General features: G+C 34.0%; 2 protein-coding genes across 2 annotated transcripts; one reads left to right on the top strand and one right to left on the bottom strand.

Moving 5' to 3' along the window:
- The first annotated feature begins 6092 nt into the window (after positions 1–6092).
- LOC108377357 (uncharacterized) lies at positions 6093–7156 on the top strand. The gene is made up of 4 exons (XM_017633616.1): positions 6093–6212; positions 6266–6550; positions 6608–6748; positions 6812–7156. The coding sequence occupies exons 1-4, from the start codon at positions 6210–6212 to the stop codon at positions 7154–7156; spliced, it is 774 nt and encodes a 257-aa protein (XP_017489105.1). The 5' UTR covers positions 6093–6209.
- A 1957-nt stretch (positions 7157–9113) lies between these two features.
- LOC108377355 (uncharacterized) lies at positions 9114–10470 on the bottom strand. Its single transcript, XM_017633615.1, has 4 exons — positions 9697–10470; positions 9538–9625; positions 9372–9417; positions 9114–9297 (listed from the first exon to the last, which is right to left on the bottom strand). Exons 1-4 carry the CDS (start codon positions 10150–10152, stop codon positions 9114–9116), a joined length of 774 nt encoding a protein of 257 aa, XP_017489104.1. The 5' UTR covers positions 10153–10470.
- Between the last annotated feature and the right edge of the window lie 7686 nt (positions 10471–18156).

Raw genomic sequence — 18156 nt, 5'->3', positions numbered from 1 at the left:
GGGGGGGGTTTGGGGAGCCACGCCCCAACCCCTCCGTCCACCCTTCACCCAAAAATCGTTGTACAAATAACTAAAAATTCCTCCAGCACAGAATTACAAACATTTAATTGTACTAAATTGAAATGTTTATGACAAGTTGATTTACGTAGTTTTAGGATTTTACCTGTGAATTGAAAAGATTAATATATAATATTCCAAGGTTTTAAATAATAAAACAAATTTTGCTAAGTCAATATTTTTGTATATTTGCGTTTTCTTTTGTGCGCTGTTTCAATAATTTCTTGGTTGAGTTTTCGTATTTTAGCAAACATTCGTGTTCTGAAAAATATTTTTTTAATTTTTATGTCACATTCAATATCAGATGCTTGGTCTATGAGTTCTTTTATAAAATTATTACTAATGAGTAGTGTCTCTCCATTAACTGCTACAAATATGGACTCAAGTTGTGACATGCACTCCATCATACTTGCGCTTGGAAGTGATAAACCACCCTCACTTTAGTGGTTCGCCCATGAGAGTGATGGGTCCTCGCTAGTTTTGAAGGACGAGGTATGAATTTCATCACGTAGTCTGTGACATATATATCCGGCTACATTTTCTAGACCATCATATTCTAGATCATCAAACTCCTTTGGTTCAATTTCTTCCAATGGAAGTTTCATGGGTCGCAATATCGTACCTGTATAAAAAGTTTCGTACCTGTGTAAGTATGTACATTATATTACAATACAAAAAATTTCAAATACCTGTAAGAGTAGGCTGAGATGGTTCTAAATCTGGGGTATCATCAACCTCGACATTCCCTGCCGTAGAAATTGCGCCCTCATTGCGCCCAAGAATGTATGTTCTGAGCCGATATTTAAATTCCTGCTGGTCAGGGTGGTCGCGCAAACCACCTTTAGCGCGTATAACTCCAAAGAAGTTTTCAAGTACATCCTGGTTTAAATGATACGTCAGAATGTACTTGACACCGAATCGTCGTTGAAGGCTGGCAAGCAACAATTTTACGGCTTTATTTGATTGCATAATTCCTAAAATTAATCAGAGGCATGTGTACATATAGATTATTTAAAATATTAAGCATAATTAAAACTGTTATATACCATTTTGAAACGGTAATAGCGCATTTTTTCCAACGACTCTCATATTCCCCACCAGTTCTGACATTTCGTCCAATATTTGGTTTTGAACATCGACTGCAAGACCATACCCGTGACGCCGCACCCTAGAATCAGCATGAGGCACCCTGACGTTCATCACGTCAAACCAATCATTCGTCTAAAAAGTATAAGAGATTATTACACAGATATATGATTGCTTATATTAGGTGTAGAACTTTTACCTTTTTAAAAAATTGGAAGCATTCCTGCCAGTTGTGCCCACTCAAGTGCCCCAAGCTTGCAGCTCTTGTGATTGCTTGCGCTATCGTATGCGAAAACAGCTTTGTGGCCGTTTTGACTTTTTGCCTATGCGGTCCAGATACGTTGAGATGGCTAGCGGTGATCTTATGTGTGATGCTTAGGTCTTTTGAGGTGCATGACATCAGCTTTAATATTATGTCCTTTTTGACTATTTTCCCATCAATGACATATCCGTGGTCAAAGAAATGGTTTCTTAATAGTTTAATTAAATGCGGAACGTCCGCGAACACAAAAATTTCTTCGTCTTCGAAGGTAAAGCTGCAAAAATATCTTGGTTTAGTATGTGTAAATAAAGAAATGAAACATTTTACTAACCACGGATTATCTTTGTGCACACCCAAGTCGTTGAACAAAGCTCTATTGCTGCCTCCGAGATCACATACAACAGCGAGAACATTGTAGCCACATTTTTTCGTCGTTCGCAAAATGCTTTGTAATATGTGATTGGTCATCCTGCAGTCGTAATCATAAAAAATTGGCTGTTTCCAGTTGGATACTAAGCCTAATGGGGAAAATTATATATAAAATTGTACATAGATTTCGTATTATGAAATGCTTTTACAAGTATGTATGTATGTACCTCTTAGCATCGCTACTTGAACATAACTGGCTGGAGCTAGCGTCGAATCAGATGAAGCATCATAGCAGTACGTCTTTCTTATTTTCATTTCATCGAAGCACAACACAGACAGCTTTTGTCTTTCAGTCATATGCGTACATGCTGCCATTAATTTGAATACTGGCTCTAACAATCCTCGGGAAACATCATTTTTTTTGACCATGTCTGCAATGTTCTGACTCCAGGAAGGGGAAAGCCCTTCTTGTACATAAGCTTGTACGATTTCGCACCAGCAGCGTACAGAGTAATCGATTGGGCTATATCTTTCTCGCTCCAAAGTGGTCTTTTAACGCCATTCTTCAACTTCGCTATTTGGCCTTTTGTAAAAATCCCTTCCAACTTTTGTTCCATATTTTTGCAGAAATGTTCCGCTATCCGCACACGCTTTTTTGCCACATTCATGTTGTAATCGTGCTTCTTGTCCTTCAACCAATGACTTCGATTTAGTGCCGTGACTTCACTTCGGAGCTTTTTGTTCTCTTTTCGAAGAGATGCGTTTTCTTTTTGTAACGCTTCACTAAATAGGTTATATACATCACATTAAATAATTTAAATTAAAAAATTAATGAGAATCGACTTACCATTTTGCTTGCAAATCTTCCATTTCTTGTACTGAAGAGGACCGATTTGCAAGGCTGATTTGTAACGCTGATGCATCAGCAATACTATTGGCTGCAAGAGCACAATTTTCCTCATTCTCCTCCTCAAACGCCTGCGAAAGGTTGGTATCTTTACCAGCATCCTCGACCGCTTCAACGCAAATACATTCAACTGAAATTTCTACTTAGGTAAATATCATCTTGAACAACTAGTAACACTTATTACCTTCTTGTGATACAGAAGCATCACTTTGATGAAGAAGTTCAGAAACAATTTTTTTGTTTTGACGACGATGAACTCTTTGCGAACGCTTAGGACTGGTGGTACAGACGGTCGCAGTTTTATAGTTTTGTTTTTGGTTTTATTGTTCTTTTGCCACTCATGTGTTTTCTACCACTTTTGTAAAGTTTAGTTTTTTTTTTTTAAATTTGGTACGACCGCTTTTTTTTGGTTTTTGAATGTTTTATATTTTTTTTTGTTTTTGTTTTTTTTTTTATAATTTTAGCTAATTATAACCGCCACATTTTTTATTTTTTTTATTTTTTTACACATTTATATGCACATTTATGTTTGTATGTTTTCTTATTTTTTGTATTTTAACCTTTTTTTTTGGATTTTTGTAGTTTTTAGATTTATTTATTTTGTGTTTTTGTAATAATTTTCAAAGTTTTTGATTTAGTTAACCGCCACCGTATAGTTGTTGGTAATGATTTTTGGTCTCGAAATTAAGTTCAGTTCATTTCACGCTTTTTTTTTTGTATTTTAATTTTTCCCATGTTTTAACTTTTAGTTATGTGTAGGTGGCCGCCGTTTAATGGGACGGACCCACGGTCGCCATGTCGAGGTTGTAATTAATTTGTTTGTTCCCCTGCTGTCGAGGTTGTAATTAATTTGTTTGTTCCCCTGCACTCACTCGGTAAAGATGTGGAGCCCTAGCGCTCCTCCGGCTCTGTTGCCGGCCAACGCTCGCTCTTGCATGGAGCCCTAGCGTTCCCTCGGTGCTGCCGTATTAGGCAGTGCTGCTGCAATTGCTGGCGCTTAACTTCACGCGGAGCCCTGGTGCTCCACCGGCTCTGTTGCCGGCCAACGCTGGTGGCCGGCAATTACCCAAATATAAAATTAAAACAAGACTTGACTGTTCTTTTTGAGGGTGCGCGGAATAATGCCGCTAATTTTATGTTCACAACAGGGTTGCATCAATATCGTAAATTTATATTTGTAATCTATTAGCTTAGGCAAATTCATATAAGGTGATTTGTAGGGTTGCAACATGAATGCTTGATCGCATTATAGCCCGAACACAATGAAAACGACGAGCTACAAACCACAGCTGTCAAATTATTTTAACACGTACTCTTATGTAGATAATTATTTTGGCGACGACTGGGCTACGCGACGGCTGTGGTTGTGGCCAGATTAGATCTATTTCTATTTTTCTGGCGACAGATAACGTTCTTCCTCTTCTTTTATGTCAAACTCATACAAATTTATGATGTCGCTGCCGCTTTCAAATAAATCATGTCGCCATCGACAATGCATTTAGATAATGAAGATGACAAATTGGAAGCTGTGGTCCGTAGCTCGTCGTTTTCAATGTGTTCAGAACTTTACAGTACCTACATACATACGTAATATATGTGAAAACTTCAAGGTCGATGAGGGTCGCCTAAAGCTTGTCCGATCATTCCAAAATTTTGCACATATGATTTTTTTAGCTATTCAAATAAAATTAAAGATTGGGAGCTAAATATTTTTTACTTTTAAAAATAAGGGCCACCCTAATATATATATATGTAAATATATTACGTGTTAAAATGTTGATTGTATAACTAATAATATATAAACAATTTTATAGAAAATTTTAATTCAATAAAAGTAGCAGTCAATGATTTAATTATTATTTTTCACTGTGAAGGTTCGTTATCGTACTTAATTAAAAACTTCGTACTAAAACTTACAGGATTATTCCATGAAATTAGGGGAAATGTGAGAGAACTGAAATCATAATTGGAAAAGGTCATTTACACCAGCTTAAAATGTCTAATCTGTTGTGGATTGTTTAAGCAATTCTGTTAATTTATATCTTCGTTGATTGAGAGACCGCTAGCTGTTAATAATGTTCACGCTGTTGTGAAAGATAATGCTGTTGCTAGATAATGATGTTGCTTGTTGAAGATAAGGCTTGTGCTACTGCAGATAATAGGTATTGGCTGTATTAAATTCTTCTCAGTAAGCAAGATTATGCTTTTGTTGAAATAATTTGTGATCAAATTAGATGCTGCATATGCTACACGTCCAAATAGATAAATACATATTTTGTTTATTTAATATATTATAACCCTGTGATAAATATGTAGCTTGGCTGATCTTCTAATCTTGAGCTATTTATTTCATTAAAATTGCTGTTCTTCTAGTTTTGAGCTTCTTCAGGTTTTAAAATTGCAGGATCGCCAATATATCATTAGATGATTTAATTTTTAGAAGAAATATCTTTTAAGTTTTAATAGTCAGTACTAATTTGTACTGGAACCTGCAAATTTTTACTGGAAAAGTGTATGATAAACCAAACAATTTGCAAGAGAGCACTGAATCGAGAGCGTAACAACACGGGAGAACTGCATATTCATGCTAGTGAAACTTTTACTAGCAGAAATTAGCTAGCAGAAGAAGAAGAAGAATAAATGTCAAAAGCCGCCATATGTTGGATTGCTTTAGCACAAACAAAAGTAAAATGAGTGGAAATCAAAATATTAATGATGTACTAGACTGTGTAAGTGCTTGTGTGTAAAGCAAAGAGTTTAAAACTGATTTATAAATAGTAAAATGTTTACAGCAGAATATGAAAAGGGTACAACAACTATTCACTTGCAAATTTTTACTAGTTTTGCGTTCAATAACTTTTTCTGGTAGTTTTCTCTTGTTATCAATTTTACGCTCTATTTTGCTTTTACGCTCTCGCTGCAATGTTTTACTGGAGAAGTTACTATACAAACCTATAAAGCCTGGTTTTCATTAGGTCACATTTGACGTCAAATATTGTCAAAATAATGAATATAATAATATAATGTCATCTGATGTCAGTTGCGTTTGTTGTCATATATCACCACGCACGGTCATATAAAACGACATCCAAATGAAAACGGCCCTCGCCGCTGATGTGCCAGCATTTGACAACCAAAGTGTATTTGCCAACATGTTGGCAATTTCGATTTCATTTGCCATGCGTACAGCTGATTCTAGATACAATACGGACCGTTTAGCAACAAAAACCCCAAAAATGCAGATCGAGAGAACTTTTCGCGCTGATTTTAACCATACCCAAATTATATGAGGCAAGTAAAAAACGAAGAAAATATTAAGCTTGGTTTTCATTAGGTCAAAATAAGTGGCATTTGCAGTCAATTAAATGAGAACAGGTTGTCATGCGAGGAAATTTACGTATGTCACATTTTCGGAAATTTACTGATATGGCAACATTTGACATTAAAAATCCATTTGCCAACATGTTGGCAAATTCGACAAAGAAACAGCTGATTTTTGAGCGGGAAGTAACATAAAAGAAAGAAACAATGGTACGAACTTAAAAAGATCTTTATTTAGTTTTTAAATTGTTATTTATATTTAGATTAAGATGGAAATAGAGACATTGGAATTGGAGCCTATATTATCAAGCCCCAGTGAAGTCACAAGTAAAAAAAGAGTGCGGAAGTTGCAGCATCAGTGGACGAACCAAGAAACCATGAAGCTTATTGAGGCAGTCGAGATCAGGGAAGGCACCTGGAACTATTTGGTCAAAGAGTACAGGGACCGAAACCTTAGAGAAGCTCTGTGGCAAGAGGTGGCCGACGTATTGGAGTTACCACGAGCAGAAGTTACAACAAAGTGGAATAGCCTGCGTTGTGGTTTCCGCGTACGTTTTCTATGGTTTTTATGACATTAGTTTTAATTAAATTTTATGCAAATCTAGGCATCGTTTAACAGGATAGGAGCGAGTAAGAGCGGACAGGGTGCTACAAAGACGGTTTCTTCAAACCCGTTTTACAATGCTTTAAAATTTCTGGAGCCCACTTTGCGTGTTGAGGCATCCACAACATCAAATTTAATAGATGTAAGTTTAGTTACGAAGTAAACATAATCTTAATTATATTTTATTAACTTCTTTACTTTAAAGATAAATGAACCTTCGCAAGAGCAATCCCTTTATGACCCTGAATTTCTCGAAGAAGAAATCGTGCAACCTAAGTCAGCAAAAGCCTCGACAAAGCGCCAACGACAAGAAGATTCCGAGTATGCAAAGGTTGTTGAGAGCGCTTTGCAAACGATGAATTCTGCTGCAAAAAGCGATCCTTGGGATGATATGGGCAATTTCGTGGCATCAAATGGCCGTGAATTCGCAGCCGAAAACATTCAGTTGTCAAAACGTTTTAAGATTGCAATTAATGAGGTTGTACTAAACTACCAGAAGGAGTTTGCTCGAATACTCGAATTACTGGCAATGATCTCAAAACAACAATAAATATATTTAAGACATTTTAGTGAATTTTCTTCGTGTGCCATTTTAATTTAATCAATTTTTTTTATTTTTTCCCAAGTTTTAACTTTAAGAAATCTTGATGAATTTTCTTCATGTGCCTTTTGAATTAAATCAATTTCTTATGTGTAATTAAAAGTACAAATTTTTAATTGAATTCATTTTCTTTTTAAACATATGAATGATAAGGATATTTATGTGTAAGTATGTAAAATGAAATTGGTTTTTTTTGTTAGTTAAATTCTTTTCAAAATAGTTTTGAAATCATTCTGTATTGTATGTCTTAGACAATATTCAACTTCAGCTTTTTTATATTAAATGATATCATTTGCCACTTACGTTTATTTATTTCTTTTTACGAGTTTTCATTTAAGATATAGTTTGATCAACAATAGAAACAACATAAATAAGGGTTTCAAAAATTGCACCAAGTTCACAAAAATAAACCAAACTTCAAACTCGAAAATTTTCTCAAAATTCTGAACCAAAAGTTTGAAATTTTGATTAAATTTTTTTTAAATTTGATTCATTTTTGTGAACCTTGTGCAATTTTTGAAACCCTTATTTATGTTGTTTCTGTTGTTGATCAAAGTATATCTTAAATGAAAATTCGTGAGAGCATGGAGTTTTTTGTTTAAAATTTGCAATGTTTTTCAAGTAAATTTTTTTTTGTTATGTTTTTATTACATTATGGTTCATGCTTTCGTCAAAACCACATAAGTCAAACTTTCAAACTTTATGCAGACCTTAGAAAAATTCAATGAATTTTCGTCTAAATTTTGAACTTTTTAATCTGAATTTTTAGAAAAATTTTGAGCTGGCAGACAGATCGGGTAAGTAATTCTAGAAAAACAAGTGTAAGTTTCTAAAGTGTAAAGTATAAGTAATTCTAGTAAAGCAAGTTTAAATTAACGCTATATTTCATAAATTGCACTTGTTATATGCAGAAAACCGCAAAATCCGTCGGAAATATAAATTCATTAAAAATCAACGCCGCTTAAAACTTGCACTTGTTTCACTAGAATAACTTAACCGATCTATATGCGTACCCAGCATTTTTCTGAAAATTCAGATTAAAAAGTTAAAAATTTAGATGAAAATTTGTTGAACCATAGATATTTTAATAAAAAAATAACAAAAAAATTTTACTTGAAAAACATTGCAAATATTAAACAAAAATACCACTTTTTTTACAATGTTCACAATATTTTTCATGATAAACATTTTCGTTAATTTAAACGATTTATCATGAAAAACATCGAGAATATGGTAAAAAAAATGTACTCAATTCTGTGGGTAATTGGTTAATATTAGAATGCAAATCAATTAAAAAACTAGTTATATGGGTAAATATAACACTGCAAAGAGTTACACTAACAAATTTCATCTAAGCGAAGTTACTGGCCCGTAGTCATAGTCAAAATAAAGTCGACTTTAAAGTTAGTTGCAGCTTTGTTGACAGATATCCCATTGAAAATTATGTCAAAAAGCTGCAACTAACTTTAAAGTCGACTTTATTTTGACTATGACTACGGGCCACTGACTTTTAAAATGAGTTGTGAATAATCGTTCTATTATATTGCCATGGGACTTCTCCATACGGTGTCATAAAATACTCCATAAAAGCAGCTCGAACATTTATTGCATCATCTGCTGGCCTACCCAGAGTGGTACTTGCACGAAGTGAAATTAGCTTTCCGTTTGGTCCAAGTTCTAATCGCCAATTACCCGCCACTAATTCTCCGTTTGTTTCATTGTCAGTGTCGGTTCTAGTTAAATAGGATGAGTTTCTTGATATTAAAAAGTTATGTATAACACAAATTGCTAGAACGATGGTCTTTGCGTTCTCAGGTTTAACATCCATTGGCCGTCTAAGGATCCTGAACCGTGCCGCGCATATGCCAAACACATTTTCAACCACGTTTCTTGCTCGTGATAATCTTTAGTTAAATATTTTATGCGACATTACTTGTTCACGATAAGAGAATGGTTTCAAAATGTATGGTTTCAGCGGAAAGGCATCGTCTGCAATAATGACAAATGGCATTGGATCTGCCTCATTCGGTAGTGGTCTGCGGGGTGGAAAATTAATAGTGTTGTCAGCAAGAGCACTTGAAAGCTTGCATCTAAAATGAAAAACACATATAAATATGAATATTACATGAATATAAGATGGGGGGATATATTGTCCAAAACTTGCCTTGCGAAAACACCTCCATCAGATTCGCGGCCGTATGCTCCAACTTCTACAAAAAGAAACTTATATTCTGCGTCCACCAAAGCCATTAAAACAATACTATTGAATTTTTTATAATTAAAGTATTCGGAGCCACAGTTAGCAGGTGCCTGTATCATTATGTGCTTACCGTCCAAAGCACCACAACAGTTTGGAAAGTTCCAACGCTTTGCAAATTGATCTGCTACTTCTGCCCATTGTCCAGGGGTATTTGGGACCTATGTAAATAAATGAATGCATATTCCATCTTATTCACACTAGTGATCGAAATAAATTTCAAAATACTCACCTTTAAAAACTTATCTTTCAATGCTGTAAAAATAGCAGCACATGTTTCATGTACTATGTGGCATATTGTAGTTTTACCAATAAGAAAAACCGTCATTAAACTTGAAAAGCTATCTCCTGTAGCCAGATACCGTAAAGTTACGGCGAGTCTTTCGCCGACTGAAATTGCTTTCCTGAATCGGGTATTGCTCTTGCCAATGTATGGTGTGAGATGCTCCACCAGGTAGTCAAAGTCTTCACAACTCATTCGCACAAAATTTTTAAACCATTGAGGATCCTGCTGACGTATTTTAAAACGCAGTGTGGAGTAGAAACCACTGGTGGCCCTGTGTCTGAGCCCTGGACGAATCCACCATTGCTTTTTATTTCTTTTCAAGCATTTATTTTTTTTCCACGCTTTTAAAGTCGCGATCAAACAAAGTGATGCAAAGGCAATCGAAGCTCGCTTTTTGTTCATTTCTTTTTGTTTTGCATTGATTGAATTTATTGTATAAAAAAATTGTTTAAGCTCGTAGCCAGTCCTTTGAAATTTTCACTTTGGTCAGTTACTTTTTCTGCTTTGACAGCTAATTCTTCTTCTTCTAAAAACACTGCTTTGACATTTATGGTGGAAACGGTATGTCAGTCGATTGACCCCAAGATTTGTCTACAATCATTGACAAACGCTTTTATGTCAGTTCATGGAGCTGAATGAAAACGCTTTCAGCAAGATATGACGACGATGGCAGAGAAGGCAGTTTATGTTGTCAATCAAATTGACGTAATGAAAACCAAGCATTTGACATGAACTGCGGTATTGCCATTTGGTCAGTTTTTAAATTGTAATGAAAACGCATTTGACATCAAATGAACAGTTGTCAGATGAAGGCAATTTTTGATGCCAGTGATTTTGACCTAATAGGGCATTCGCACGAGGCGATTTTACAGGCAACAAAAGTTGAATACGTAGTTGAATGAGAAGTTGAAAGTGAAAAAGTTGCCATCTCTATTCAGACGAGGCGATTTTGGATTCAACACGAATCGTTATTTACATTATTGAAAATGAATTTAAATCGCAAAATTTTATTAATTGGCGTAAATTTGGTAAGCCAAGCGTTAGTAGAAGTGCTTTTAGCGAAGCTGATAGATAAAATAAGAGTAAAAAAGTAAAAAAGAAAAAAAAGTGTGTATACAGAACAGTGTTGGCAGTTTTGGTACAATTGTACTTGTTTGATAAAATTTCATTTACAATATACTTTCCTACTACGCAGTACTTTTTAGTAAAATTTTGTAATGAATACTAAAAATATATAGCTCTGAAAATTCACAGTTCGCCTGTTCGTATTTACCTTTGTAAGTTTTAAAAAATGGCTTGAACGAACCAGTATAACATAGCCTAGGCAAATTTTTAAAGAAACTTTTCGTTACTAAGTTTTATTAAAACAAAATGTCAAAGTCAGCTTCATATAGAAACAAAGTCTTCGTTAGTTATAAGAAGAGATTTTCTTAAATATAATACCTTTACGGCACTCACATATTGACAAGGTTTTACTATTTATTTTATTAATATTCTTTAGTTTTTAGCCCATTCAATTTTAGTATAATAAAGTGCAAGTTTAAAGTAGCTGGGACTTACCGTTGAACTTGGCAATTTTGTTTTGTCGACGATGTCAGCCATTTTCTTCCATACGAAGTGTGTTCGACGATTTTTTTATATGGAGGAAATTAGCAACACCTTCATCAAAGAAATCTTAAAAAACTTAGTTATATAAAAATTTAATGGGCTAAAAAACCACATACCCAAAATAAATCTAGGAAATCGAATTAAATAGATCGAAATTTTTACGAAAGTGTGTTGGTTTTTTTAATGTTGCACAAAGTTTGAACCTTGGATTTGTACGGCTTTTCTTAAAATATAAAGCGTATTTTTACAAAAAATAATTAAAATTGAATAATATTAAGATAAATGGTCAAATCTTCTCGTAAAGTTTTGATAAGCACTTGAAATTCTATTAAAATGTCAAATTTTAGTACTGAATCCAAAGAAAATGTCTCTTTTATCCATTAATAATAACTTAAATATGCTTTTTGTTAAGATGTATACCTGAAAATGTGTGCATACATATTTGCGTTAAATGCAATACATGTGCACGTGGAATCAATTTGTAAAAGTGTAAAATACGTAAACGTATGTACATAAACAATAAAACTTTCTCATGAATACCATAAAATCATTGGTCTTGAAGGGAATGTACTAAGAAAATATATGAGCGAATTAAAAAGTGTATACAATTTATAGCCGAAAAGTACATTTTTTGTATAGATTTCGTACTGAAGGAACAATTTCATATCCCAACACTGATACAGAATGTAAACAAACACAGGGTTGCAAGGAAAAAAAGTTGAACGAGCTCAAAGTTGGCTGGCGACCAACTTTGTTGAAAGCGATTAGTTTAAAGGCCGTTCGGACGAGGCGATTTTTGCTTTCAACTAAAAGTTGCCTGTAAAATCGCCTCGTGCGAATGCCCTATAATGAAAACCAGCCTTTAGCTGGAGCTAATGGGCACTGTCACACGGTCAGTATTTATTGACGTGATCCAAGTATCGCGATATTTATTGACGGTGTAGCATGCAGTATTGATGGATCGTGATCCATATCGCAAAATTTTTAAAATCTGGATCGCGGATCGCAATATTGTCAATATATATTGACCGTGTAGCACTTACAAAACGGGATCCATACATTTCGTCAGTACATCTTGTACTGTCATAATGCGAAGATCGAGAACGCATTCGGTATGCTTTCGTTCTCGTTGCTTAAAACCTTTCAAAACAAATTAAAAAATTTTTAATCAAGAGCGTGTGTGAATCGGTAACAAAGTTCGCGGCAAGTAAATTTTTGATAAGTTTGAGGTGAATAAAATTTCAGTAGCCCATGAAGCTAGTAAAATTTTTGACAAATGCATAGAAAATTTTGACAATTGCAAAGATTGCTGCTGTGTGTAATTTTTCGTAAAATAAAAGCTTAAGTTGATAAACTGCAATCAATGATGGTAGATGTTTTCTTAAAATATTAATTTCACTCAATTTGTATTAGTTTATTGCGCATAAATCTGCGGTTATCAAAAATTTACTGCTGTCAAAAAAGATTTCATTTCACACAGCAGATTGGCAAAACTGTCTCACCATAGTAAAAATATTATTCAACAGCTTTCCCCATAGAACTTTGTTACCGATTCACACACGCCCTAACATGGGAAATTTTAAAATAATTGTGGATCTGCAAATTATTCATACAAAATAAAAATATTTTCTTGCATCATAATAAGCGTTCAGCACAAAAATTATGCAAATACTGACGCGATAATTATTGAGCATGTAGCATTCGTGCGCGATCCATCAATCCATCAATTAGGGAAGGTAAAGTCGAGTTCGACTTTCGACCAAAATCGACTTTTTACTCCTAAAAGTAGACTTTTAATGATCGAGTTTCAGGTATGGAAGTCGATTGAAGTCGACTTTCCACTGTCGACCCTCGACTTTTTATAAGCTTTTATTTAACTTGGTCATCCCGCGCAAATCGCGCAAATTTCCAATCGATTTTAAACTGACTTCCCGACAAGTTAGAGACTTGAAATTTTCAGCATATGTCGAAGTGGTAAAATTCCACTTCGTTAATTCAACGGGCGTACCTGCTGAATTCACGCGGAGCCCTGGTGCTCCGCCGGCGCTGATGCCGGCCAACGCCTACTTGGGGCTGAGTTGGTGCAGGCAAACGTTTGTTGCCCGAAGCTGCTGACTGCACCCGATGCCTTGGTGGCTAGCAGGTCGAATTTAATTTAAAGAAAAGTACTTGTGTTCGAGTTGAAGTACGCGGGCGAATGCCGCCAATATATTTTTCACATTTTGACATAAGCCTAGCAGCTGTCATACATATGACAGGGTCGCATTCAAATATCGGAAATTCTAAGTTCTTAATTGTACTAGATTAGCCTAGGGCGTATTCATATAAGGTAGTTTGTAGTAATTCAGTAGGGTTGCAAATTATATGCTTTTATCGCATTACATCACCCTCCTTTGGAAAAAGAAGTGATCAATTTTGCCATATTCTTCTTGCCCAAAATTTATAATCAGAATTAAATTGTTTTGAAGGAACGAATTTAAGAAATGCTTAGGGGATATTCCTCCCTCTTTCATTCGTTCATTCAAATCAATTTAAGTTTTGGTAAATATTAGATATTTAATTAAAAGCTATTGTATTTACTTAATTATTATTAGTTATTTTATTTATTAAAAGTTGTTTAATTGGCAAAGTATCGTATTTGTAAAATAAAATTAAGTAATTATTTTCGTGAATAGCTTATGAGGCTATTTGATTGAATTTTACATAAATACATATTAATTGCTTATGAAAAATGGAATTTAAATTTTTTGTTTTAATATTTGTATTTAGATTTTCTGAGTTATAATTTTAACAATGTATGAAAAATGTTTTTGGTTTAATAAATTCATTTCATATTTTGGAACAAAGTCCTATATTACAATTTTGTGGAAAAATATATATATTTTTTGAGGTAATTTTCATATTGAAAATGTATACATTTCAAATTATTATTTTTGTTTTTGTACAATTTTTATTTTAGTTGATAATAAAAAGAAAAATTAAAGGTAATTATATATACGTATATACATATACAAGAAAATTTTGTATTATTTTATTTTATGAATTCTATTTTTGTGTACTGTTTTTTCTTTGTTTTTTGCTTCATCAAAAATTGTGACGTTTACACCGTGAATTTTTGTTATAACGTATGGCCTTGGTATATGTTTTCATGCTTATTGCGTGGTTCTTTTTGAACAAGAACCCTGTCATTAACGCTAATTGATAACGGACGCGCCGTTTTATCAAATATTAGTTTGTTTCGAATTTTGTGTTTATTAATTAATTCTTTAACGATTTTGTGCGACTTTCGCATTCGATATTTAACTTCTTTCGTGTAATTTTCTACATTATAAATCGAGTAAATTTTATCTTTTTTCAAATCTTGAGGCACTGTTGCCTTATTCCCAAATATTAATTCAAAAGGGGAAAATTTATTATCGAAAACTGTGTTAGTTGTTGTGTTGTGCAAAAATGTAAAATATTTTAAATAAACATCCCAATCGGAAAATGTTTCATTTAAATATGCGCGTAAATATTCATTAAAAACTCTGTGGTTACGTTCGATAGTACCCACAGTTTCATGATGGTGTGCGGTTGAAAAATCGTGTTTAACTTTTAAAAGTTTGGTTAATTCGGAAAAAATTTCATTTCTAAATTCGGTNTGTTTAACCTTTAAAAGTTTGGTTAATTCAGTGAAAATTTCATTTTTAAATTCGGTGCCTAAGTCTGATTTAATGGAATTCATTACACCGTAAGTTAAGACAAAACTTTCGAAAATGGCAGATGCAATAGTTTTAGCGCTTTTATCTGGCACAGCTACTGTTACTAAATACTTTGTAAATCGCATATAATGGTAATTGCGAACCTATTACCATTATTTGATTCTGGTAGGGGTCCTAATGTATCGAGGTTTGCAAGGTGTTTGCGTCAAAATAAGATTTTCCTTGTTTTTAGGTTTAACTTTGTTTAATAAACATTTTGAACAATTTTCAACAAACTTGGATATATCACGGGTCATATTTTTCCAGTGATATTTTGTACGTAATTTTGCATATAGTTTTTTAATTCCGCCTGTTATGGGGTCATTATGGTAAATGGTCATTAACTTTAACTTTTTATCATCGTCAGTTACTGTTTCTACCGGTTCTGTTAATACGATTTGTAAAGATTTTAAAATATTATTACCGCTGGTTTTTAAATTTGAAATAGAGAAATTATTGAAAAATATATCATCTTTTGGCCATTCTACTTGCTTAATATTGCGATTGACGGCTTCAGCATCAAGCCTCAAAAGTAACTCATCTAAACAAGCTGTTTCGTAACATTCGCAAAATTAAGTAATTCCTGTTTTTTGTGTTTTAAATGTGCACATATTTGAATATTTGAAATTTTGTTATTTTTATCGTAGCGAAAATGCGTTACTATTCGTGGTATATTTTTTGAAAAATTATATGAAAATTTATCGTAAACTTGTACTGTAGGGCTGTCCGTGTAGTTGTTTTCGTNTTTGCCTTTTATGTACTCAATAGTGAAGTCGTATTCTGACAGTTCTAGGCGTATTCTAGCAAGTTTTGAAGATGGGTCCTTCATGTTAAAAAGATAAACTAAGGGTCGATGGTCAGACTTCACCTTAAAGTGAGTGCCGTAAACATAGGGTCGAAACTGCTTAATCGCGAAATATATAGCTAAAAGTTCAAGTTCTATGATTGGTTTATTTTGTTCTGCTTTGTTAAAAGATTTAGAAGCGAAACATATTGGTAAGTCGTTGCCATTATGATTTTGGCTTAATATAGCACCGCACACGTTTTTAGAAGCATCTGCAGTTATTAAAAATTCTTTAGTAAAATCAGGATATTGCAAAAGTTTAGGAGACATTAAGGCTGATTTTATGTGTTGAAATGCAGTTTCACAAGTGTTGTCCCATAAGAATTCGACATTTTTTCTACTCAGTCTATTCAAAGGTGCTGCCAGCGACGCAAAGTTAGGTATGAAGCGTCTATAATAATTTGCAAACGCAACGAATCGACGAACAGCGTCTTTATCTGAAGGTTTTGTATACTTTTTTATTGCGTTAATTTTTGAATCGTCTGGCAGCAGTCCCTTTTCTGAGCACTTGTGCCCTAAAAATGTTACCTCAGAACGAAGAAAATTGCATTTTGTTGGGTTTAGCTTGAGATTAAACTTTCTACATGTTTCGAACACTTTAGCTAGGTTTTTTAAATGGTGAGTCTCACTACAACCTATAACTATGACGTCATCAACGTACAAAAAAGCTTGAGTTGGAGAAATGCCTGAAAAGGCTATTGACATCATTCGAGAAAAAGAATTCGGTGCTACATTTAAACCGAATGGTAAAACTTTCCAGCGAAAAGCTCCCTTGTCAGTGCTGAAAGATGTTATATCTCGCGAGTTTTTATGCAATGGAATTTGATGGAAACCAGAAAACAGATCTAAAGTCGAAAAGTATTTTGCTCGACCAAGGTTGTCTAATATGTCGTCCACACGTGCTAGTGGAAATTTGTCAGCGATAAGCTTTTTATTAACCGCCCTAAAGTCAACGCACATGCGGTACGATTTTTGGCCGGATGGATCTTTTTTTGGTACTAAAATTAATGGACTGTTATAATTAGAGGAGCTTGGTTCGATTAAGTCATTTCGCAGTAAAGTATCGACTTGTCTATTTATTTCTTCGCGTTGTGAGTACGGCAAACGATAGTTTTTGATATAAACGGGAGTCTTGTCATTCAGTCGAAGTTTCTGTTCGTAAAATTTGTTGAGTGTCATATGGTCTGTTTTTAAGGCAAATACATCGGCGTATTGTAAACATAATTCAAGCAATTTGTTTTTAGCATATTTTGGCATTTGTTTTTGTAAAATTGACTTTAGTTCCTCTAAACGTTTTGTCTCTTGGGAAGTTTCGTTTATTTTGTAGACATTATAGTTACTTATATCCTCAGCTTTGATGTTATAGTTTCGAACGGGTTTTACCTCGTCCGTAGTATTTATTACTTTTAAAATTGGATTTGTTGTGTCAACGACACATTTTGATGTAAAAACACCAGAGCAAAGCTCGTGAGAGTCTACGAAAACAGGGTTTTTGGAATTAGTCAATTTAAATAAACGAAAAACTTCACATCTTGGAGGAATGACTAAAGTGTCGGTATTTGAACCGTGTACAATTGCTATTTTAGTGCTTTCTGTCCCGATGCCGATAGTTATACTGTCATTTGCGTAGTTAATAATACATCTGTTCGTCTTTAAAAAGTCTTTGCCTAGTATGCCGTCAGAAGGTATATTAAAACTGTCATCTACAACGTGAAGAGTATGCGGAATAAAAAATTGTATACAACCAAGTCTGTACTTACGGTTCCCAAAGTTGTAACCGTTTCAGTGGTTACACCAGTGATGTTTATGGTATTGCTACTGTTAATTGATGAATTTCTTGCTAAACTGGAAATCTTGATTAAAGAGATGTCAGCCTTTTGAATCTACGAGAAACGAGCATAATTTGTAAGAATCGGTACAATTTAATTCAATAAAATCTGAATAATTAAGGTTCAAGCAGTAAATTGATTTTTCAGGNACGAGCATAATTTGTAAGAATCGGTACAATTTAATTTAATAAAGTCAGAATAGTTAAGGTTCAAGCAGTAAATTGATTTTTCAGGGGTAACTACTTTTAATTGCTTAGCTACTGCTCCCCCAGTGTTCGCTCCTGAGGGGCATCGGCGTTTAAAAATCAAACATTAGAAGTGTTTCTTCGAATTCGAAGAAGAGCTATTTCTGTTGCTTGCTGAACGATTGCTTGTGCTATTTCTG

Source organism: Rhagoletis zephyria, unplaced genomic scaffold (genome assembly GCF_001687245.7).
Source record: "Rhagoletis zephyria isolate East Lansing unplaced genomic scaffold, Rhagoletis_zephyria_1.1 Rzeph_scaffold_11964, whole genome shotgun sequence".
Classification (NCBI taxonomy): Eukaryota; Metazoa; Arthropoda; class Insecta; order Diptera; family Tephritidae; genus Rhagoletis; species Rhagoletis zephyria.
Note: the sequence above shows the minus strand (reverse complement) of the source record. Positions and strands in the feature narration are given on the sequence as shown.